This window comes from Pochonia chlamydosporia, chromosome 7 (genome assembly GCF_001653235.2).
Source record: "Pochonia chlamydosporia 170 chromosome 7, whole genome shotgun sequence".
NCBI classification, from domain to species: Eukaryota; Fungi; Ascomycota; class Sordariomycetes; order Hypocreales; family Clavicipitaceae; genus Pochonia; species Pochonia chlamydosporia.
Genome location: NC_035796.1, coordinates 39,830 through 63,889, shown reverse-complemented (window position 1 = coordinate 63,889; position 24,060 = coordinate 39,830). Strand labels below are relative to the sequence as shown.

General features: G+C 45.6%; 4 protein-coding genes across 4 annotated transcripts; 1 reads left to right on the top strand and 3 right to left on the bottom strand.

The window, feature by feature from the left end:
• Nucleotides 1-5,368: 5,368 nt before the first annotated feature.
• VFPPC_06902 (fungal zn binuclear cluster domain-containing protein) lies at nucleotides 5,369-6,916 on the bottom strand (the record flags this gene model as incomplete). The annotated part of the gene is made up of 3 exons (XM_018285855.1): nucleotides 5,369-6,166; nucleotides 6,220-6,330; nucleotides 6,380-6,916. The coding sequence occupies 3 exons, from the start codon at nucleotides 6,914-6,916 to the stop codon at nucleotides 5,369-5,371; spliced, it is 1,446 nt and encodes a 481-aa protein (XP_018140179.1).
• Nucleotides 6,917-15,132: 8,216 nt separating this feature from the next.
• On the top strand, nucleotides 15,133-16,410 carry VFPPC_16662 (hypothetical protein; the record flags this gene model as incomplete). The annotated part of the gene is made up of 3 exons (XM_018294415.1): nucleotides 15,133-15,396; nucleotides 15,747-16,234; nucleotides 16,311-16,410. The coding sequence occupies 3 exons, from the start codon at nucleotides 15,133-15,135 to the stop codon at nucleotides 16,408-16,410; spliced, it is 852 nt and encodes a 283-aa protein (XP_018140181.1).
• A 731-nt stretch (nucleotides 16,411-17,141) lies between these two features.
• VFPPC_16663 (endothiapepsin precursor) lies at nucleotides 17,142-18,187 on the bottom strand (the record flags this gene model as incomplete). The annotated part of the gene is made up of 2 exons (XM_018294416.1): nucleotides 17,142-17,611; nucleotides 17,665-18,187. The coding sequence occupies 2 exons, from the start codon at nucleotides 18,185-18,187 to the stop codon at nucleotides 17,142-17,144; spliced, it is 993 nt and encodes a 330-aa protein (XP_018140182.1).
• A 2,858-nt stretch (nucleotides 18,188-21,045) lies between these two features.
• Nucleotides 21,046-23,048, bottom strand: VFPPC_06898 (beta-calactosidase; the record flags this gene model as incomplete). The annotated part of the gene is made up of 2 exons (XM_018285853.1): nucleotides 21,046-22,851; nucleotides 22,914-23,048. 2 exons carry the CDS (start codon nucleotides 23,046-23,048, stop codon nucleotides 21,046-21,048), a joined length of 1,941 nt encoding a protein of 646 aa, XP_018140183.1.
• Between the last annotated feature and the right edge of the window lie 1,012 nt (nucleotides 23,049-24,060).

Genomic DNA, 24,060 nt, shown 5'->3' with positions numbered 1-24,060 from the left:
TAGTGCGTAGAGCCTTAGATAATAGACTAATCTTCTCCCAGGAGACACTTATGTTTCTAGCAGAGTTAATCTTATTTAGGATAGTAAGAATACAGTTACCGCTGTTAAGGCTCTTAGTTAGGATATCACAGGTATTGTTACTGCTTACTAGAGTGACCTGCTAGATAAGCTTATTCTAGTTAATAGCAATTAGGTCTTTATTAATTAGATAGTTATATTTATTTAGCCTCTCCCTAAATGCGTTGCTAATAATTAATAGCACAGAGAAACTGCACTAAAGAGCAAATTAGCTCTTTTGCTTGTTGAGAGTCTAGCTTTTAGCGTGGAGAAAGTCTAGGTTATTATATAAGCTAACCTTCTAGTAATAAGCTAGGCAGTTAGTAAAGAAGTAGCTTTATATTACCTTATTCTAGAAGCTATTAGTATTAACTCTATAGCAAGCTAGCTGTAAAGGTCTAAGCTTAAAGCCCAGTTTTCAGTATTGTGTGCGCAACTAAGGGAGCCTATATAGTGCTAGATTGAGCAGTCACAAGGGACTTATTTAATTTGTACTCTTTTGCCGCGATGGCTAAGGGGCCCGGACAACCGGTATGTCTGCAGCTAGCACCTGCGATAGCCCAATCGGGCTAGACCATAGCACTAGCTTACTAAACTTTTAGACCTAGCCTATAATAGTATACTAATTAGTAAGGTTTATGTAAACTTTAGGATAAAAGCTAGCTAGAGCTAAGTTAGATAAAACTATAGGCTTTCTAGCCTTGGCAAGAATTCTAGCCTATTTGCTATATACCTTGCGGTAGACCGATTTATTGTGGATAGAGTGTAAAGGTCTGGGCTTAAAGCCCAGTCTTGTGTGCGCAACTGAGGGAGCCTGTATAGTGCTAGATTAGGCAGTCACAAGGGACTTGTCTAATTTGTACTCTTTTGCCGCAGTGGTTAATTACCAAAAGAGCCCGGTTAACTAGTATGTCGGCAGCTAGCACCTGCAATGGCCCAATCGGGCTAGACCATAATATAGAGGTAGGGACTCTAGCAAGCTAGTTATTAGGTCCTCTAACCTTAAGCATGTGGCAGGCATCTAAGTTAATATACCTAAAGCCCCAGTTCTTAAAGTCCTGATAGTCTATATTCTCGTAGCCCAGGGAACCAGGGTATATATTATAAACTAACTACAACTCTAAGAGACAGGGAAGCTACAGCTGCAAGGCAGTCTAGTAAAGGCAGGATACTTAAGCGCTTAAGAAACCCATTAATAGAGATATCGCGTGACTAGGCACATAATAGATAAAAGCACTAGAATTACTAAGGTAATTTAAGTAACTTAAAACGCTAAAAGCATTAAATGCTCTAGAGCGCTCTAAGGGATTAATAAAGAGATAGAGCAATACATAACGTAGGTATATAGCGAGCTACCCACTATAGCAAGCTGCCTACCAACCTAGGAAAATAGAACTTGGCATTATTAAATACTAATTTCTTAACAGAAAAATATAGAAACCTTAAGTATAGAGAGTTATATAATACTAGCTATTAAAGCTATTTAAAAAGACCTAAAACTAAGCGATTAAGCTACTATAAGGATTTATTAAGTTCTTTAAAGTATACTAAAGAATTATATACAGAGAATCTCTATAAAACATAATATTATAGCTAATTCTTAGAAACTTATAAATCTAGAGAAATATATACTTATTAAATATATTTTTAACCTAGATATATAATCTTTTTCTTCTTGGCTTACTGGTATATTAAATATAGTAAATTAACTACTAGATAACGTAAGTGCATACCGGATACACTAATACATTTAATGCACCACCCTAAATCCCATACAAATAGTTAATTTTATATCCCTGTAAAAGCTCGCATTTATAGCTAAAAATAGCTATAAACTTAACATAAGATATTTAACCACTAAAAACACCTAATTCTAGATTTTCTAAGCTTTAGGGTAGCTACTAAGCTAGACGTCTAAAAAATTCTAATTCACACTATATACTTTATAGAATCTCTAAATATTTATATATTAGTAAGGCCTAAAGGTTAGTTATTAGCTTTATTATAATATAGGTAATAGAATAGTAAAATAGCACTTAATTTTATTTACTTTTTGTGGTTTTAACTAGAAGCTTAAATGCTAATTTACTATAGAAGTGTGAGTGGTGCATTAAATGTGTTAGTGCATCCGGTATGCACTTACGTTAAATATAATATGCCTTTTATAGAACTATAATAAGCTTTAAACTTTATTAAGCACTATTGTTACGTGACGGAATTTGGTGGATTTAGCACGTACTATAGCTAGCCACTCTAGCAGCTGTGGCAGCCACTCTAGTGACTGCCTTAGGCACCTAAGGTGTTAGATTTATCCCCTTAAATAGAGCATCTTAGAGCCCCTTGGCTAGCTAGAAAAAAGAAGAAGAATCTTCACATTTTATATCGCAACAAGTGGTAGCAATTGTTTGGTTTTTGCTCTTTTCTGTATTTTCTTCCCTAGAAATCCTACTGCCCGGCTCAATAGATCCTACCAAACTGACCTTCTGTCAACTAATTCATCCTAAAGCCCGTTAATTCTGTCCCTTTAGCTAGGTCTAGCACGGAATTATCTTTCCCTTTATTAGCTGCAGAAGACCCTACTGCAGCTAGCATCGTTAACACGGCCGAAGCTTCCTTCAAAGAAGACCCAGAATTCGGCAGCCGCAGAAGACCCAGCTGTAGCTATCATTATCGTTAACCCGGATGCAGAAGACCCTACTGTAGCTGGCATCGTTAACCCGGCTAAAGCTTCCTTTAAAGAAGTCCCTAAAAGCCTCCTTTCTTTATAACTATTAGAGCTGTGGCTACTATAGTCTTCCATCGGTATAGTAGACCGCAAGATTGTACGCAATAGAGGATTCTATAGAAGCTTTCTCTGTAGAGCTCTCTGCAGCTTTCTTTCCTTAGAAGCTTCTTTCCTTTCTTCTATTAGAAGCTTTCCTTCTGTTAGAAGCTTTCTTTCTTCCTTCTATTAGAAGCTTTCTTCCTTTAGAAGTCTCTTTCCTGCAGAGCTCTCTATAATAGTCTTCCCTTGGAAGCCTTCTTCCTTAGCAGAGCTCTCTGCATCTTTCTTCCTTTGGAAGATACCTTTCTTGCAGAGGGTTCTGCCAGAGTCTTCCGTCAGAAGCCTTCTTCCTGCAGAGTTCTCTGCAGCTTTCTTCCTTCGGAAGCCTCTTCCTTGCAGAGTCCTCTGCAGCTTTCTCTTTAGAAGCTTTCTGCAGCCTCTTTCTTGCAGAGCTCTCTGCAGCAGTCTTCATTTAGAAGTCTCCTTTCTTGCAGAGTTCTCTACAGCTTCCTTCCTTCAGAAGCTTCCTTCCTTCAGAAGCTTCCTTCCTTCAGAAGCTTCCTTCCTTCAGAAGCTTCCTTCCTTCAGAAGCTTCCTTCCGTCAGAAGCTTCCTTCCTTCCTTCTTTCCCTTCCTATAGAGCTCTCTGTAGCTTCTTTCTTCTAGAAGCTTCCCTCTCTAAAGAGCTCTCTGTATCTTTCCTTCCTTCCTTCCTTTTCCCTCTAAGGCTTTCTTCCCCACTGCAGCTCTTCCCTTCAAGATGATCCCCTGAGATAGGCTAGATCAGCTAGAGCAACAGAGGCTCCAGCAGCTCTATCGCCAAGATTAGCAACGCCGCACCTGTGGCATCTACCAGCAGACCTTCCAGTCAAGAAATCAGGTCTTCAAGCATCTTAAGGAGCTCTGCCCTATAAGCCCCCAATATCAAAGGCATCAGCAGCAGCTAGCAGAGCTAGAGGCCCGGGAAAAGAACCTCCTTAGCTAGCATCAGCAGCTACAGGGAATTTAACAGGACTGTGACTATTGGAGAGCTTAAGCCCAGAAGGCTTGGTATTAAGCCCAACAGGCTGAATCTAATAGCCCTGCTATAGCAAAGACCTCTCGGCCCGGCGAATTCAACAGCCCTGCTGTAAAGACCTCTCTGCCAGGGCCTATAGCAGAGACCTCCCTGCCCGGCGAATTTAGGTATAGCAGTTTTGGTAGTAGCTATAGAATCTATCTAGGTATTAGGGATAGTAAGGATAGCTGGGACAGCTATATTTCCGGTGGGGCCCGCACTTGTTACGCGACAGAATTTGGTGGATTTAGCACGTACCACAGCCAGCCACCCTAGCAGCTGTGGCAGCCACCCTAGTAGTTGTCTTAGGCACCTAAGGTGTTAGATTTAGCCCCTTAAATAGAGCATCTGAGAGCCCCTTAGCTAGCTAGAAAAAAGAACAAGAATCCTCACATTTTATATCGTAACAGCTAGGCTAACCTTTCCCCCTTTTCTCTCTTCTCTTTATAAGAAAAGTTACTATTAGTAACGCTAGCTTATAAAAGCCACTAGGCTAGTCCCTTACAGCATTATAAAAGAAGGCTATCCTGCTATACCTTGCATTCTAGACAGAGAAATATATTATATCTTGCGCACTAAACCCTAAATTTACGACTATAATTAGGTTTATTTATAGCATATTATAGTACCCACTAAATATTGCGTCTTAGTATCTAATCTACATCGCGACCGTTAAACCCTGGCACACTTATTAGCTAGTGGTATTCCTTAGAAGATAGAGGGTAGTATATCTTCCATGGTTATCTTCTTAGAAGGTTATAGCCAGTAAATTTTAGGGTCCTTGCAAAGCAAAATTAACTCACTAGAGAGCGCAGTATCTAAACGCGTTAGACTTAGATCTATATACTCTAACTGTATATACTTACTGGCTTCTTCGTCTAAATATTAACTGCCTTTCCTTGGAATTCTAGGAGCGGTTTAATGTTAAAGTCCCTAGAACGCAAAGGCACGCCTTTAGGTAACAGTGATCTACCATAATGAATCTAGATAAGCTTGCACGGTGCAATTCCTAAAGTTGTCAAGTTGTTCTGCTCTAAGGATGTGTTGCGATTACGGCTTCCTTACAGACGAATAACAAGGACCACCATTACTCTTAGCCCTACCATGTGGCGGGCGCGCATCCCGTCGACGACTCGCCAAACTTGGCGTCTTCAGCCTTCCACCCAGCCCCTCACGCCCAGCATGACATCGAAAACGTGGCTTGCACGGTCTTGAAACGGTTTCTGACTCGCAGCGCCTTAGCTCTTGAGTCTTGGTTTCGGATGGGTTCTTCCGCAGGCTCTGGCAATAAGGGCGGTCTGAGCTAATCCTTGGTCAAGAAAATAGACAGACAATAAAGTTCGTACAGAAGACACAAGTAAACTAATTAGACTTCTGCACGCTTTAGCGGACGAGGATACAAGTACCCTTAACTAGATTTGTCTCAATATATCGAAGCAAAGAACCGTGTCCATGGGTCTGTCTGCTCGTGTCTTGTGATCGATACACAATCTATGCCAGAATAAGTTCAAAGCCCATTTCGGCACGCACAGTCCGCCAATCATTCTCTGTTTGTATGCCCACACCCAGCTTTTCATTCACAGTTTGCATATTCCTCGGATTCATTCGTCGCCATACTTCTTGTACGATACACCATGCCCTTGCGATATTCTGCATTCCTTGACGCCGATCCATCTCCAAGAATGCGTCGGTAGCAAATTTTCTCTGTTCTTCATTTTCTGCGTCCACTGCGGCTATAAATAAAGGCCACAGAAGAGTGCCCAGTGGCCCGTTGCTAGTCACGGTAGCCATGCAGTATTCAAGACTCTTACTGACATGGTGTTGCACTAGATGGTGACCGCGAGAGTGACCGAGAAAGGTACGATAGAGGAACACCAGCGCAGAATGGCGATAGGCGAGAGCACTACTAAAAACGCTTGGTTTTGGCGCTTTTTTCTGTCCTGGCTCGAACATTTCTAACCCGCATTGTAAATACCATCCAAGGAGGGCATCCTCAACTTCCTTTGCTTGTTTGTAGAGCTCGGACTGCAATGCCAGCATCTTCGAATTGTCATTGCTGCATGTGGCTTTCAGTACTTCTGACTTGAATTTATGCAGGCTAGACAGCTTGTGCATAATCGGCCACAAAGAAACAGTCATGCTGAGGAAGGCATCAGAACTCCCTCCCGGTGCAGTGTTCCCTTGGGAACTAAGAGGATTTAATGGCTGCAGAGACCGTCTCCCAAGATTCGAAGTGACTGATACAGTACCTAAAGATAACGCGGTGACGACATCGTAGAAAACAAAAGCCTACACGATAGAACCATTACTACTCAATCAGGCGCTATACACGATGAACTCACCCGCTCTAGTAGTCTTCTGGTAGGATCTGATGTATCGCGGTAGCTGTTAAGCAAAGCCATAACACCGTGAAGGTGTTGGGAAATCATGTTCGAATGGCCGTTTTGAACCAACTGTCAAGCGTCAGCGGATTTCAAACTGGGAGAGCGGAGGAATTCTTACCGCCTCGTAGCAGATTAGAAGTATAATTGTAGTTAAGGCTTCTTTGTTGCAAGTATCTGGAGCTCTAGTTATTGATAGCCTTAATGACCGGATCGCCCGATTGTAGAAATACACGGAGCTGTGCCGGACACTTTGTCCTCGGTATTCCAGATGACCTCCAGCTAGCGCGTATGTAGCCTCTCGAACAGGTTGGCTGTGCTGCGAGAGTGGTACAATCAGTTGCTGGAATAGGTTGCCTCCGCCTTCTCGAAGAACAATCAAACGTGATAAGACGTTACAAAAGTGGTCGAAGAGCTGTGCTTTCTCGCTGTCGCGCAGGTCGTCGTGGAGTGTAGGTGACACGTAGCCAAATTGGGGAGATGCAGAACGTGTCAGCAAATTTAGCATTTTGAGAGGGATTCCTCCGAAAGGAGAGGAAGCGCGGCGAATGGGCTCGTTGATGGAAGACGCATTCTTGTCGTCGTGGACACTGGTGGAGCGAAGAACAACAATATCAGTAGCCGAGGTGGCGGTGTTGTTAACCCAGATGCTCGCCATTGCATCTTCGACTCCATATCTCGAGTAGGGAACAAATTGTCCATTTCGCTCACTTCCTCTGGTCTCCGCGATACTGGCATCTTGCATCAAGTTGATGGTAGTCACTTCAGTGGGTTTCTGCCACCCTCCAGGAGTGTTCGCGACGCCGGCGTCCCTGCGCTTCCGCCTTGGCGGAATCTCGTACGTACACTGCAACCTTTTCCCGGCGCACCGCCCGCATTGAGGGTGTTGTTCATCGCATTTCTTTCTCTGGCTATATGTGAGAAAAGGCTTTTACCAATAGAAGTGATTATTTAACGACTACCTTTTCTTTACTATTAGCGATATTACATTGTCAGAAACGGTAGTCGCAGAAATCCGTAAGATCCGAATTAGCCCACCAGAAATTGCAGCCTGCAAAATACACAACCAAATTCAACTGTTAGTCGTATTGATTCGATATAAACGCATACCCGGTAAGATACATAAGCAGCGAGGGTGAAGGAATGGAAAGTCTATACCTGTTCTTGAACGCCTCCAGCGAGGCTTACGGCTAGCAAACTGAGCATACAACAGCATTTTATTGGGCGAAGGGCTTGAGGACATGGAATGACGATGGAATGCAGGGTGATAAATAATGTTTAATTGAGTGCTGTCCCTGAATAAATACCGAAGGGTGCAAGCTGTCACGAATGTTGAGCTGTAAATATTGCACAGGTCTGGGTGCGTAAATTATTAATGTAAATAAAGATGAGAAGATCCTTTGTTGGTTTAATGGAACCAGGGGAAGCGAGGCATGCAACGGTGGCAATCGTGGAGCGGTATTACCACCAAAAACAAATGTACCAGCTGGGTCTGGAAGGTCAAAGAGCCAATACTCTGCAGTCATCACATGAGGCGGGGACTTTCGCACAGCCTGCATCCATAGAACGACAAGTAAACCCAATATTGCGAATAACTACCATATTAGCCGTAGAAGAGAGTATAGCCGTTAAACCAAGCGGCATATTGTTTGTGGTTAGTCGACCGTAAGCCATGCCATTTCATGATTGGACTATTGGCGCCTCTGCGAAGATCATAATTAGCAAGGCTTAAAAAGATACCTGACTCACCGTTTGTGGGCTAATTTGGATTGACTAATCTATATCCCAGCACGAATATCCCGGAGGTTAGACGACTTATATTCGCCAAGTTACATGTGTGTTATGCAGAACAGGGGTCAGGCTACTTGCCACTCCGTGCAACTACTCAATTAAACCAAAGCCCGGCATTAATGCCCCTAAGCGATAAGGCAGTTATTGCTTCCGATAATTTAGTGCTAGGCTAGCTGGTAACTCGCGGACGGTTTCCCCTAACGTGAAGCCAGAATATCGACGCCTTTCTAGTCGGATTAAATATATTTAACTTGGAACCTTGTCCCAGCTCCCCGTGTAGACTTACCATACAGCATTGATCTGGTTAATGTCTTAATATAGGGTTTCTTTGGCTCGAGTTTCCACACTTGTTTCCATGCCACTGTTGACAGAATGGGAAAATACAAGGCAGTGATTGCAATCCTACAATTACCACGCCACGCGAGGTTGACGGGGTAGGGTGATACACATCTCGAGGGCATGGAGTTTAGTGTCCGGTACAAGCTACCGTACAATAATCCAATTGAGGTACCGTCGGCTAAAGGTCCCGGCACTTGCCACTGCTGATAATCTTAATCCGGCTTTTGTAATTTGTACCTTAACCGGAGGCACTTGCACATGAACTCGCCAACCATCACTTTTCCTAGCTTGGAGGAGACATCCACCTTTATATTTTACCGTTAAGGGTCAAGCGAGGGATAAACGTCAACCGAGCACCAGTCACATGTGATATTTATTTCTGCGTCGCATCCATCGGCCGTTTATGAACCGCGTGTCCTGGCATGAATGCAATTTTGGATATTCGGGCTCCACGACACATGAACGGTTCGGCTGCCCCACCTGTAGTCAAACACCTGCCTGGTTTGAGACCAGGCAATCCACTAGGAATTTGCCCTCTACAGTAATCTAACGATATTTCTGGATACTATATTAGAAGAAGAGCTATTTTTAAGTACTATTAGTAGTTTTAACAGGGGTGTAACTTTGTATGTACTTGTATAGTGGCAGCTCAGTATACTGGCCAGCTCACTATGCACCCATGTTAGTGCCTCCCTACAATAATGCCTTAATAACACTTGCAATTTGTTTAAACATCACAACGGAAAGGTTTAACAACATCCGACAACCTTTAGGAGAGTTCCGGTTAGCAGCTACATAACACAGGCGAGAGCCAAACCTCTCAATGCTGATTGAAGTGTACATAGAATACAATAATTTGAAGCAACTAATGTGGAATACTACGCCAGTACAGTCTTTGTTCCTTGCCTGTTAATAATCTCAATCTTCACTTTATTAGTACCCTGTGTAACGGGCTTAATCCGTGGCTGGCTTGGCTGCCACCTTCGTCTTCCATCACGGCTTGCCGGAACCCATTACAAGCGAGAATGCTTCTAGTTACTTCTTAAGCTTACAAGCTCTCCTTTTCCTGTTCTATTTTCTTCTTCTTTTCTAGCCCTAGATACTTTCTCATAGTTGCCTAGCTAGTTGCCAATATTATCACGATACACACGTTTACCAACTTCTGCAGGTACAAAGCCTTAAACAGAGCTAGCCTAACCACCTAACGGCTGGCCAATCACCTGAAAGGTAAAGACGCAGCTGGGGAAGCTATTTAGGTTACTATTAAATGTGTAGATAGCCCTTACTAGATAGAAGAAATCAAGGATAAAAATCCACATCTATGTTGCCTATAACTGCACTTTTGTGATGAATATACTGGCTTGGACCGTTGCACCTAAGCCGATAGTGCTAGTGTCATTGTAAAATAGATTAGTCTCGCTAAGTTATTTGCTTCCTACTACCTTTCCTAGCTCTGGATACACAACACAAAGGCACCTCTTTGCTAAGCAAACGCTAGTGGATAATGTAACAGGCTGAGCTCGATAGTAGCTTAGCTTGCACTCTTGCCTTTATCTTTAGCTTTATTGCTAGTAACCCCTAGCAATAAGCAAGATTAGCAAAAGTAAGCTTATAAGCCTATAAGAGCTCTATAAGCTCTTTGTCCTTTGCTCTTCTTTTCCTTTTCTCCTTAGCTTTAGATACTTGATCTAGTCTCCTAGCTAGTTATTAATATACTCGCTTAGACCGTTATAGATAATCCCTTTATTACATAGTCCTAGCTATATAACGATCGGCTTGTTAACAAGGTTAGATAAGATAATTAATAGTTATTCTACTGCTTAGGGTAGGTAACTTAGGTTATAAGTAAATACAACCTTTATAGGCTATTAAAAAGAGAGCTTGAATTATTAGAAGTTATTTTAAGTAATTATAAATTAAATGCTTAGATTTATTACTAAAGATCTAGACTAACTAGATATCTTAATAATAACTATCTTATATATATTACTCTAGCTCTTTATGAATCCCTTAGAGCACTTTAGAGCGTTTAATGCTTTTAGCGTTTTAAGTTATTTAAATTACCTTAGTAATGCTAGCGCTTCTATCTATTATATACCTAGTTACATAATATCTCTATTAATAGTTTCTTAAGCGCTTAAGTGTTCTACCCTTACTAGGCTACTTTATAGCTATAGCTCCCCCGTCTCTTGGGGTTGTAGTTAGTTCGTAACAAGCTAGCTAGCATAGTACAGGGTATTTGCGGCGCGCAGATTGCAGCTCTCGGCTAAATGCTTGCTATTAGCAGGATGCCAACCTGAGGCCCGAGCGCACTGCTCGCTTAGAATGAGGCTGGCTGCATCTCTACCAAATCCTGTGCTTCTCTCCTAACCGTCGTGGTGGCTAAGAAGCAGGCCACCCGTTTTGGATAGTGGAATGAAGTTGTGATAGGAACAGGTCGCGTGTGGCACGAGCATATTGTTCCCGCAGGGGCTATGCCGATGCCACAACTGAACATCACCCACCGCAGATGTTACCAATATACGGCTGATATCTCTTGAAGGGAAGGAGATGTCGTCGGCGGATGCCAAGTAAGGAATAGCTGCGAACCAGCTATGAGGGAGTAACAGGTAGGAGAGAAGACGTCTTAGAAGCGCCGCTCCGGTACATCTGCAGTAGCTGTCGCAAATGCAAAGTGTCAATATTCTTTCCGTCTAAGAGCTTTTTTCGCTAAGGTAGCTTCATGTATAGACACGGCAAGCCTTCCACATTAGGAGTTAGTTTGATCGAGGTTTGTTATTTAAGCATGCTCTTTGGCGTACAGCTGACTGTTACTTCGCTTCTGTCATTCTTCCCGCTCCCTGTCGCTTGGTATTCCCCTTGCCCTTCATCAGTACGACATAGCCCCTCCTGGCTCCTCCTAGTCGGTCTTGTTACGCCCAGCTTCTTTGTTTTGTCGTTTGTTGCTTTGCTGTGCCTACATGCAAAGCATTACTATATCCACCCCAAGCATACACAATTACGTGTTAATAACTTGTCTCCTTGGCGGACCATTAAGCCGTACGCCGCACGGTCAAAACAAGCTAACTTGCAGCCACTTAATTTCCTTATACAAATACTTCTTAGTGGTTATCATGTCAAGATCGCGGACAAGAATCAAGAAGGTGCTGGGTCTTCGCACCTCTTTGGCAAGGGAATGTTGTTTTCAACCGAAGCTGCAGGAGCCACTGGTGCAACCATTCCGCGCCCCTGTGAGCAGGCGAAGTGAGCGCGGAAAACTCCGGTCTTGTCCAGACATTGGGTAAGGTCTGACCTATCTATCCTGATGGAACCTAGTGGAGTAGATAAACTGACTCCAGGCGATCGGAGCATTTTTCGTGGCTGTCTCGTACGCTCAAGCCTGCATACCGAGCCACTTGGCCAAGATCTTGGCGGTCAGGTGTACGCACTAAAGATCCCTCGCAAGGCTGAAGTCATCAATCTCAAACAAGTTGACCTGGTGCGACAAGAGCGCACTATCCTTGCGAATATTAGAGGCTACCCTTTTATTGTCAGTTTTCTCGCTTTCTTCTCCGACCATGCGTCTATTTACATGCTGACCGACTACGTCCCTGATGGTGAGCTCGTCAGCTCTCTGGTTCATAAAAAGCGAGAACAATTATATTCCCCCCTCCCTAACCGTAAGCTGAGACGGCCATGTGTAGAATTGTTAAGAAATCTATCACGTTCCCCCTGGATTGCATCGCTTCCGGTTCCGCCAGGGCCCTGTTCGCTCACTCTGCGCTATTGGTAGTTTGAGGGGCATTGGCAATATTAGTGGTGGCGCTAGCCTTGTCAAGTCGCATTCATTCCTTTACGGAATAAATTAGGAAGATATTACCAAGCGTCGCAACTGAGGCCTTATCATTCCCGTGTTGCGGTTGGTATTTGGAAAGTGTCGCAGAGTCGACTGAAAACTGTTCTGTGGCAATTCCTCAGCAACACTCTTCCACCGGTATCCTGACTTTCGGGATTTCTTTTACGGGTGCCAGCATCCCTTTCGATTGTTGCGTTCCGTATCTATCACATTGAAAGACGTATCAACTTTGTTGCCCAGGCCGAATTACGCTATTAGCCTTGACAATACCAGAACCATTAGCCCTGGCAAAAGTATTTATCTCGGCAAAGAGTGCGTCAGTTGATGGGGCTGGTTTACCAGGAATCGGTGGGTTTGCAATGGAGTCAGCCTTGAGTGATTTTCTGTTTGCGTCGGGAAATTCTTCCTCTGCAGATTGTTCCTCGCCAAAAGCTGGTATCCGGAAGTAATAACTCGTGAGCAGGGACCTGGATCGTAGACTCTGTTACTGAGCCTGAGGAAATCGCTTGGGATTCTTGCAACTGATACCCTTCGTCTAGAGCGTGATCGTTTCGTGACTTAGCATAAATGCGGAGCTGAGATGTCGATCCGTCCTTGAGAGCTAGTGTGCCTAACATCAGAGAGTTAGAAGGTCTGTCATGCTTGTCATAGGCGGCAAAATCTGCTCGTCATGTCGCTGTTGATTCGCACGCCGATACCCCTAGCTTGGTCTGGTGTTAAATGTCTGCCCCAGGCGTACTCTCATGACCATCTCTCTTCTGTCGACCTCATTTAATGTAACCAGCTCTCTCATCCTCAAACTCATCGGCGGCGTGTATACGTATTTACCATAGCGCTAACGCCTATTATTCTCTTAACCTACTAATAGTACACCACAGCTGCTTTCTTAACCTAATTTATTGCTTTAACTTCGTGGCCTTTCTCAAAACCGGCCTGCATTGCATTTAAAACAACAAAATAGATTTCTTTCCCAAGGCATTCCAATCTAAGTCAACGAAGCGCTATTTATTGCCACTCTCAATTGGCACGACAAGATGCCAAGCATGGTGACGGGTATTGCGTATGGACATCATTTTCCGCCAAGATTATTCACTGTGAATTGCCAATTTCCCTGTCTAATCTCTTCAAAAATACTTCCTTAATGGATGCAATAATAATTAGCCTTTAACGTTCGCAAGCAGATTATAAGCTGCGCTTCAAGTGGCTGCAAACAATAAGCCTGATGTAATGAGGAGGTCTAATAATGTTGAGAGAACAGTGAGTAACGTTATTGCGTCGTTAATTTAATCTGTCGAGGACTTAGACGTGAGAATAGAAGAGGAGCTTTATAGCTAACGGATTTGGCATTCGTTGTAAGTTGCAAGACCAACCTCGGCCACTGTTGTCTCAAGATCTCCTATCAAAGAAAATGACCGCTAGGTCATTCCAGCAAAAGGGAACGCTCCGCTGATGCAGAGAGATAGTATAGATTATATTCCGTTGACATCTCCAGTTACTACCACCGTTGTCTCATTGGCAACGCCTTCTTCTAGGATCTTCTCCAACCACAGACCTTGATATCTAATGCCATTGAGGTAGTGCGACAAGTTCTCAAGTCCGTTTAGTCCCGCCATCGGGCCAAGTGCCATTACCTTTGCGAAATTCCGCCACTTCTTGTTCTTATGGCAGTGGGCGTAATCTCGCACACCTTTCACCAAAATGTCGCGGCATTTCTTCCCATATCCCGGCGGTCTCCATCTCAAACGCAAAACGCCTTCTTCTTGGCGATCCTTTCCTGGTCCTGACTGTATCACTATATCGCCAGATGCAATTGCGCCACCTGGAATCCGCATAAGAGAGACCACGGGGCTACGTAACCTCACTGCATGCTACCACGGCGTAGATGACGCTATTAAAGTATAATTGTAGATACTGGATCATTCGGTGACTGCCTCACTGTTAACCGTAGACATGCAACTGTCGGCGAACTGTGCGCCTGCACCACTGCTCTAAAAGCGCAAGGTGTCGCGTAGTATTTTAATTCGGCGGCACTAGCGAGTGCAACCATATTGCAAAATATCTGGCAATGCCTTTGTGATGCTGGCACTTAACGTCCAAAAGTATACCCCTTTTGACAGTTTATGATGTGTTAAACCTTTAAATGGCGCTGAACTAGAAAGGCTTAAGGTGCATACATCAGTGAATTACGGCGACTCCGTGACCGGGCTGCGCCACAGTCAGAAGTAATACAGTGGTAAATTTATGGGGCTGAGAATTTGGCGGATCACATTAAGGTTCTGGGAGTACAACGACGTTAGCTGCAGGTATGCGAAAAGATCATGACAACGACTTCAGAACACGCATTATATTATCTCGGGGGTTCGACTCATGCTAACTCAAAAAATAGAACCAATACTAAATAAAACGGCAATAGATATATGTAGGCTTAAAGAGGCATTGTTATCGTGGCCGTGGCTTGGCTCTAATTCCCACGGCCACGATCATCCAGTATCTTTGTATCGGCATGCCCGATTTGGTCTGGATCACGGTCCGGTTCGCTAAAGTGCCACGAGGCTAAAGCCGATGTCATGGCGGCTACGGAGAGCTATCCACAATTTCCCCCATAAAGCTATTCGTGTTGCGCCACCGAACACCCACGGTAGTGATTTAGTGTGCGCTGATTCAGACAAGGAAATCTGAAAGACTGAGACAACAACGTGGCAGCCACGTGGGGTCTAGATCTATGGTTAGAGATGGTCTGATAACCGTCGGGAGGCCAGCAACATAGGTTCACCCAGTGTCAAATAACATTGCATATAATACTCGCAGTACGCTAGTATCTAATTATTTAACATTGCATCTCTTTTATAACAGGCAGCATTCCTGCCATCAAAACAAAGTGTCACTCAAAACTCGTTAGTTCAAGCATCATGACATCAAATACAGACCTTTTAACACCACGATTCTTCTACACAACACAGGGGATCCAGAGCGCTATCGGGCTCCACAATGTCCTTGTGGGGTTTATGGTCGCTGGCATTGTAGGCGAGGTTTCGGTTCTCATCCTAGTGCCAATAGTCGGCTCTATTGCAGTTTGCGTCAGTAGCGCTTTGTCGTACTATGTCACCTTTACCGCCGTGCACGCCCCTGTTAACCAGGCCGTCGCTGCTGGCTTTGGGGGTCTTACTTACCTGGTAAGTGTCATTGGGACGAGATTCACGGGTTTGCCAAGGCGCGGGCGCTGGGAAAATGCCCCTCTTTTCAATGTTCTCTGAATCGTTTTTTGCCTCTATATTTAACCCTGCGGTCGTTTGCCACCAGTTGTGACAATGCGGCGCAGAAGGAGAGACCTACACATTTCTTCATTTTCCGCCGTTCTCAACCCGTCCGTCTCCATATACTATTACTTATCCCTCCCTGAGCACAAAAAAGTAGCGTCGCACGCAAGGCAAGCCTAAAACCGCACACCCTGTCTTGTCCCTAACAGAAGCCCTTCCGGCTGTTTCGCATCCAACTAACACATTGGCATTACCCAATTCCTTAGGTTCAAGAAGCCGGACTCCCTTTTTATAGCTATGTGGTCCTAAAGAATATCCTCTGTGGCCGCGAACGCAGATTCTTCCGACTTCTTTTCTGGGTGCTAATGCTCGTCGTCTTTGTCATTCACGTCATCCATACCGTGCTTAGCGTAGGATATTTTCTGGGCTCCCCGGCTTTGGCCATGGACACAATAAAGCCGTTACTTATAGTTTACTACTTAACCATCGCAATTATAGAGTTTGTAAGCGCAGCATTATTGATAAAGAATTTTCGCAAGGTGCTCGGGGCGTCGCTATCGTCGCCATTAACGGCGGGAAAGCTGTATCGCTATCTGATGAGTAGCACTGAGATCCGCCTCGCCACGATGGCATTTATCGGCATTGGTCGTACCTTGAGCACAGCAGTCGAGACCCAAGTTGGTCAGGTAGGGTTAGCAGGCGATGTTGATGGGTTTATATATACGGTAGAGTGTCTGTTCCCTGTCGTTATGTAGTGAGTTTATCCTCTGTTTTCTACATGCCTGCATGTTAATAGTCTATAGAGCTTGCTAATATAGAGATATTAATAGTATCGACATCCTCGCCTCGCGCCTCATATTCGCCCACGACACCAACAGAACAGGCAATAACTTTATTGCAGAAATTGAGGAGAGAGGAGGGAGTATCTAACAACAGAAGGGACTATCTGTCATAATCTTACTGGGACACTAAAGTCACTCTATTCACTCCACATTATACGATATTACGCGTTGCGGTCAGGCGGGCGGTTGTGGGGCTGCTCTGGCAATCTCGTATGCTTCGGCCATGGCGTGGTCTAGTTATCTTTAGTGAGAAAAACTCAAACTCCTGTACTAGAATAGGTATAAATACCGTTGATAGAGAAACTTTTGCTTGAATTGAGCTACTGGGAAGAAAAAGCAACACTGTAACGAAATTATACTATTTGAGAGAAAGGAAAGGAAAATTGGATATTAGAAGATAGCTGCAGCAGCTGTTGTGTTAGTAAGAGGGAAGTGGGAAATGTAGCTCCCGTTGATATCCTGGGATGCACAACTCCCTTCTACGGCTACATCCGGTATTTCGCTGCAGAGGCTTGAACTATTATAGTAAGATCTAGGCAAGAGCAATCCTCTAGTGGTTCCTCTCATAAAGGCGTAGCTAAGCGCATGACTGAGCGAATTAATTACGTGGAGTTCACGGCAGAGGTCCGAAGACTATAGGTTGTTGCGGCCTATTAAGGCTGACAAAAAGGACACGAGGCTCAGGAGGATTAAGAAGTTGTTACGCTGCTGGCAAGTGGCAGTTAACTCACGCCACAATAATTATAGCCTTGGGAGTTGTTATTTGTTAATCATATTATGTACGTTATTAGGCTGGTCCTAATACGTTAAGCTATGGTCTTATTTGGAGATGGCCCAGCCAATGCGAGGTCCATCGTCACCGTTCTCAAAAACGACAAATGCACCAGCCATAGCAGGAGAGCCAAAGGTGGCACTGTTGCCACCGTCTCCCATTTTCAGACCGCAGGTTCCATCATCATACTTTTCCTTAATGTATTCACCATCGACCTTGATCTTGGTGTCGCCACCGGCTCCGAAATAAAAGTCGGGCAGCTTGGTGTCGCAGGCAAAGGAGTCAGTGTAGTTAGCGATTGCGCTGGTGTAGGCGTTAAATGCCTCGGTAGGGACCTTGAGTCTTGAGCCGCCAGTATCGGTGATGCCCGTCATGTTCAAAGACACAAAATCGCCGTCGCCAACGGCATAGCCGTTGGAGGTCCAGCGCCAGAAGCCGCCGCTGGAGTCGACGTTGGAATAGGTGATATTGCCAGTATATCTGGAGTCTTCAATGAAGCCGAAGCCAAAAGTTCCATCTGAAATAAAAGTGTTAACAAAGGAAAGACAAAATCTCAATAGGATAACAAACCGGCTTTGTGTTTCAGGTCTACAGTGAAAAGAGGCTTCGTAAGATGCCTCTTCATGTTGGAGAAGAGGGTCTGCTGCTTGGGTGAAGCAGAGTTAATGCTGTCAAAACCGAAGCCTACAATACCAGAGACGGGGCTGCCGAGAATATTACCACCGTTGCTCATAGGATAGACGTCTGTGGCATATTCGACACCTTGGCCGTCGACCTTCACACCTGCAACAGAGATGGTATCGCTGTAGATGGTACCCTTGCCGCCTGATCCGTCTGCATAATTGATGGACCACTTGCCATTCTTGATTAGCTTAGCCGTGCTGCTGGCAGCTTGGTTCCATTTCTGCTGACCCGCATCAATAGACCCACGAACGTCGGCGCCAAAGAGCCACAGGTCACTGGATCCGGTATCGAACAGCAAGTTGATTGTCTGAGGGGGGGTTCCGACGAGGATCTCGGCGTAGTACTCGGCATCAGGGCGGGTGGCGCTGTTATGGGCGGTGGTAGATCCGTTGCCGATGTCTCTTCGCATGGCACCATTGGAAGGGTAAGGCCTGTGTTTGTAGTTGTTGTTGTACTTAACGTTGATTGTGAACTGGTTCCGTCACTGAAAGGTAGCCGGGGCAGGGACGGCAAGAGCTCCAGCGAATGAGGCGTATGTGAGGAGAAATCCGAGCGAAGGCATTTTAGAGAATATGTAAAGCGGTACGCTAGGGAAGAAAGATTCTGACGGATCTTTATTGAAAGACTGGTAGAGAATTTACTTGAATTATAGAAGACTTTACGATTTTAGATGGACGTAAACAAGCCTTTTATAAGTTTGGGAATAATTACGGCTTGTAATGATAACATGGCGCTATATTGTGGTGATACTATTGCGTGATAGTGGCCCTCTCAAAATGTACGTCTACCTGCCTATTCTGAGGTGATAAGACGCGTATGTTTACAGCCCCAGTTAATGGTGCTGCAACGGAAGTACTTCTATCCCAGCATAAGCCTACAAGCATCTATCCTCTATCATTGCCGCCTGCCGTATGACCTGCTTCCTTCCCCGTCAATTCGATGCACCAGAAGCAAGCGAAATGGCGATTCCAGTCTCTTTCCCGGCTGACCTTCCCTATTAATACGCCTACCTGCCATATTTAGACGGGGTAAGCCGGACATGCCTATCCTAATATCATGTCCCCTATGATAAATTAACTTGATATCAAGATAACACACTATTCTCATATGATATCGGATAACAGGGATTAGCAGGGATGATATCAGGATGGCAGGCTGAGCAGGTTTAGCAGACATGATATGCCACTAGACAAAATTAGCTAACTAGTTATTCGTTAATACACAGTCCATTGGTTAGCCCAAATTATTGTTTTCAGGTCAGCCGGGGAGCTGCTGTTCACATCCGCGTCCAGTACGAGCCTTCTTCCACCATTTACAGGCGGTAAAATGAGGCTCGTTTCAGTTCGACCATGAACGGAGAAAGCATTCGCACACCACAGCTGGCTCTGCGCTTACTTTGCAGACTTATCGTCCTCAATTTGGGTATGTCGTGTGGAATATGTAGTCAAAGTTCAAGGGATCTAACGATCATAGTGCTGCTTCATCTTTAGCCTTCCTTGATGCGCAGTTGACGGCTGCAAAAGGATATATTAATATAAGCAAGCTAAAGGAAATAATTCAGAGTGCGATTTATGTGGACTCTAAGGGTATGTTCGTAGAGGCTTAATAGGTTTCCGTATTTTGGAAATTAGTCAAATTCCTTTTCGACCAGGGCGGTGGCAGCCTGCGGCAGCCCCTGTTGCCAGTTTAATAACCCATACAATTACATTTACACAACTTTTATTTTATATTGCGTATACTTTCTCTGTTCTCCTAATACTTGACAATACTCTCGTCTGTTCACAGGATGCGGTGCATACCCGACATAAATTACTTCAGAATTACTGTATTACTCCCGTCGTCTAGATGTCGTCCAATCTGCACATTCTCGGGGTCTTGGATACTGCTGCCAGGGTTTAACATGGTCTTCTTACAAAACTGCTTCCTACAGAAAAGACATTTGCGTAATTTAGTTGCTCTTTATAGAACCCAAAACACCGGAATTAACACCGCGATCACGGCGACGGACGCCTCGTCGTAGTCCACGTAGTAAAGGGTATTGTTTAGACTAGAATGGTGTAGAATCACGACAGAGGAATCATATGTAACTTTAGTGTGTACTTACAGGAGAAGTCCGGGTCTGCAGGTTTTCTAGACGCGAAAAGAGGGAGACAACAAATATTGCTCCCATGCTTATAGACACTACAATTCCGATCTTTTCTCGTTTTGAGACTGCAGTTTACGGAGAAACGTCCAAGAGAGTACAGCGAGAAGAACCCCCACGAGGGCCGAGTATGCTTGAAATTAGTTAGCTCGAATAGTATCAACAAAAGGGAGATGATGAAGAACAACCCCTAGCTGCTCTTGCGAAAAGCAAGTGGGCTTCTTCAGTCCAGCATCCGTCTGGTATGGACAGTCCCAAACATTAGCCAGTGACCTGCATTCAACCCATCGGTATAATGCGTCGAAGAAAAAGACGCTGATGGTTACCATGAGAACCAATCAAAGACCGGAACTGCGGCAGACTTTACACCAAACTCTGAGGTTAAGGACAATGGAGGTCGGAATCAAAAGAACCCAGTGTGATCACACAATTGCGCTACCAATTGGTGACAATGGCATGGGAAATTGTTGTGGAGTAAAACCTGTTGACGGTTGCAAGTCGGCTGGCGACGGCCAATTCGTTTCAGGGAACGGAACGATATTTCTAGAGGGTCACAGCAGAACAGATGTATATATCGAGGGAAATCGAAATGTGTTGATTCTGAAAATCAGAGATGCTACCAAGGTAAACTATTTACGGAAGACAGGCCGGTCCCTGCACGTGGTATGTCATGTCCAATGCTTAGGAGTTTGGGCATATGGCAGCTTGGGTCGAGGAGGTAGGCTGTGTATATGGAACTGGAACTGGACTGACATTCATTTCATGAAACCGAAACTCATCTCAGATTCAGTTTCATAGAATGGGTATCCATCACTGTCTAAAGCTAAGGAAAAAAAGAAAGCAAGCTTCGCGCGGGCCTCGAGCTCGTATTCCCAAGTAGCCTAGTGGTAACTTAGACGAAATTAAACTAACTACATGACCGAGCGGGTGTGCATCACTGAGGTTTGGGCCTGGTATAGCCGACCCGTAGCATCGGGCGTAGCCCGCGGCAGATACCAGAAGGTGCTACTACTCTTCATGAAAATCAGCCTGCTTTACGCGACTGAAAGTGACGAGGAAACCGCTTGCAAATGAGTGCCAGATTCCATCTACAGGACACGCATCCCCTGTAAGCCATCCGGATATCACACTTTGCCCCACGTTCGGGACGACACACCCTTGGCAACCATGCTACTCATTCCGGGTTCCAACTCAAGCACAACCACCTGGTTCGGTTTGTCTGAGTTAAGAATCGCCCCTGGCACAAATAACTGCTTTTGCGGGCCAATCTTCCAGTAGCGGCCCAGGTTAAAGCCATTAATCCATACCACGCCTTTGGTCCCGTTGGTTAACTCTAAGAATGTGTCGGCTGCAAGGCCCGATTTCGTGGTGTTGAAAGAACCGCGGTAGAACACCGGCATGTCGCTTTCAGAAACTGACCGCTTTGAAGTGGTAGGAGGCAGCTCCGGCGGGCTAGCTAGCGGATACGAGTAGGTGTTCCAGCCGTTAATCTTGACGCCGCCGACGGTAACGTCCCCTTTAATGCCTTTTTCCTGGTCCACCAAGACAGAACCAGGTTGTCCCATTGTAGACTCATAGTTGTCGCGGCCAAGGTTCTCGACGAAGAGCCAAAGTTCATCGCCGGGTTTAATCGTGACACTGACATCGGCTCCGACGCCCTTCTTGACGCCGTTCACGTAGACGACAACTCTGTCCCGCGGCCGGTCCCCTGGCCGTACTATGCCAGAGAACTTTGCCGACGATTTGTACTCATACAGTATGTATCCGGATTGCTGGCCAACGGCATCCATCGTCATTGGCGAGCTAGAGATGGTAGGGTTGATGAGATGATCAAAAAGTCCCATCACAGGAGTAAGTGTGAAGTCAGAAACTTTCATTAAGGGGGGGGATGAGGGAATGTCCGTGATGGATCCTGCTGGAACGTACTCGGCGATCAGGTCGCGCAACTTCGTATACAACCCATTCGGTCGCCCTGCCTCATCAAGTGGCGCCCCGTAGTCGTAACTAGTTGTAACCTTGGCGGCGCTTTGGTATCCCCAGTTTGTGCCGCCGTGGAACATGTAGAAACTGAAAGAGTAGTTGTTGGACAGCATCCATTTCGTTTGCTCGAGGGTGTCAGTTAAGGTATTCGGGTCGTTGCCGTCCCAGGGATGATGCCCGCCGCCCCAGCCGTCGAACCACGTGGTGTAGTGCTCACCAGTCAGGAAAGGGCCTTTGCATGATGGGTCGGTTACATAGTTGTTTATCGCATCCAGGCCGATGTGGGGATTGCCGTTTGTCGCGGCAAGGGCACCGGGCACATGTCCCCCGTTTAACCATGTCTTGCCGCCGCCATCGGTGGTTAAGAGCCGTGTTTGGAAATTTGCGCGAAACACGTCTGCTAGAGCCGACGTATATTTGTGGTCACCCTCATAACTGCCGTACTCGTTCTCAACTTGGACCATTAAGATCGGTCCACCCTGTGTGATTTGCGCAGTCTTTAACTGCTCTGCAAGGCGCTGGATGTAACTTGTGCTGGCATTCAGAAATGGCCTGTTGTTCGCCCGGACGCGCATGCCAGGAACCTGGCTTAGCCAGGCCGGGAAACCGCCCCACTCATGCTCGGCGCAAACATACGGGCCAGGCCGGAGCACCGCCTTTAGACCCGCTTTGTGGATCTCCCCATACCACGCCGAAATGTTATTTGCGCCAGTAAAGTCCCAGTGGCCCTGGACTGGCTCAAGCATATCCCAGAAGACGTACGAGAAGATCGTGTTTAGGCCCATCCCTTTGGCCTTCTGGAGTCGGTCCGCCCAGTAGGCGCGGGGAACGCGCTGCGGATCTATCTGTCCACCAATAATCTGGAACGGCTTGCCATTAAGGAGAAACTCCTTGTCGTTGTAAGTGAAATTTCCCTTGGGCTTGGCTTCGGCAACGTCTGCCAGAACGGTCTGCAAGTTTTATCAGCCAAGTATTTCCATGGTATTCAGTCCTAGGGTCGAGCTCCGTTTACCTTTAAGATGTTCTTGGAGTCCCCAATGGCTCCTTCCAGAATGCCTTTGACAAGCGAGCCGTCGGAAGGCTTGGCTACAGCCACCTGGATCAGCAGCCCCGCGACGAAGGAGTAAATAAGGCAGGCTGTTACCATGCTTGTGGGAACTCCGGACAGTTAAGCTTAGAAATCTATGGTCTTGATGATAAAGTAAAGCTAGGAATTAGATGAATTTTATACTTTGCAGCGCGTCTATTGAGGATATTCCTCATAAGTCTCGGTGGAACTTCGACTTGCGAGTGTCGCAAGCTTAAAAGAGGGGATCCCAGGGAAAAGAGTGTAAGTTCCCGGTGTTCCCGGCGCCGACCACCTGCAGCCTAAGACCAACTTTGCCGGTGACATGACGTAGGTCTTGGCGTTTGTCTCATGGAGTGCTCCTATAGCCTGAAATATAAAACGAACCACTAAGTAATAAATAAGTACCATGCATACTGTACTATAATTATTTATTCGTTATATACGGCAACCTATACTGTAGCATACATCCGATATGGGTCTTAGTATTCGTCGCCTAGGGTGGTCTTGTAGTCTGCTATGTACGCGAACCAATGAGCGATAGACAGGCGCACATTGAGCTATTTACTTGTGCATAAGCGCAGAGGGTATTTCTGAAGTGCTTTATAGGGCTACATTCTAGGGATTGCTCTCACCAGGGATTGACAGTCTAGACCCTTCGCCAGTTGAAGCAGAAGTAGCCACGCCCACTCCCTGCTACATTGCGAAAGTTGCCCTCCACCGATCGCCTAGCCGCTCTGAGCGGGGGCTGCCCTGCAGATGTAATTCCGACTCCGGTGTTGAATCTCGGCTTTGTAAACGCACCAATCAAATCTGAATGACCCGCCGAAGTCAGCTGTGGAGTGGCACAGGGGCATCCAATTCATGCCGCTGCTATAACGGCGGCCTAACTAAACACAGCAGCTGTGTCCACTATCGGGGCTTCCTTAACGGCGGTTGCTGCCAACCGCTGTGCATAACGGTGGATGCCAATCCTAGCGTTCGAATGGAACCGTCATCCGTGTAAGAGCGGTTGTTCTGGAGGCTCGGGATCAGCGTTAGCGGCAAGACTTAGACAGTCCCTACGGCAAATAGTTAAGGAGCCATAGATCTA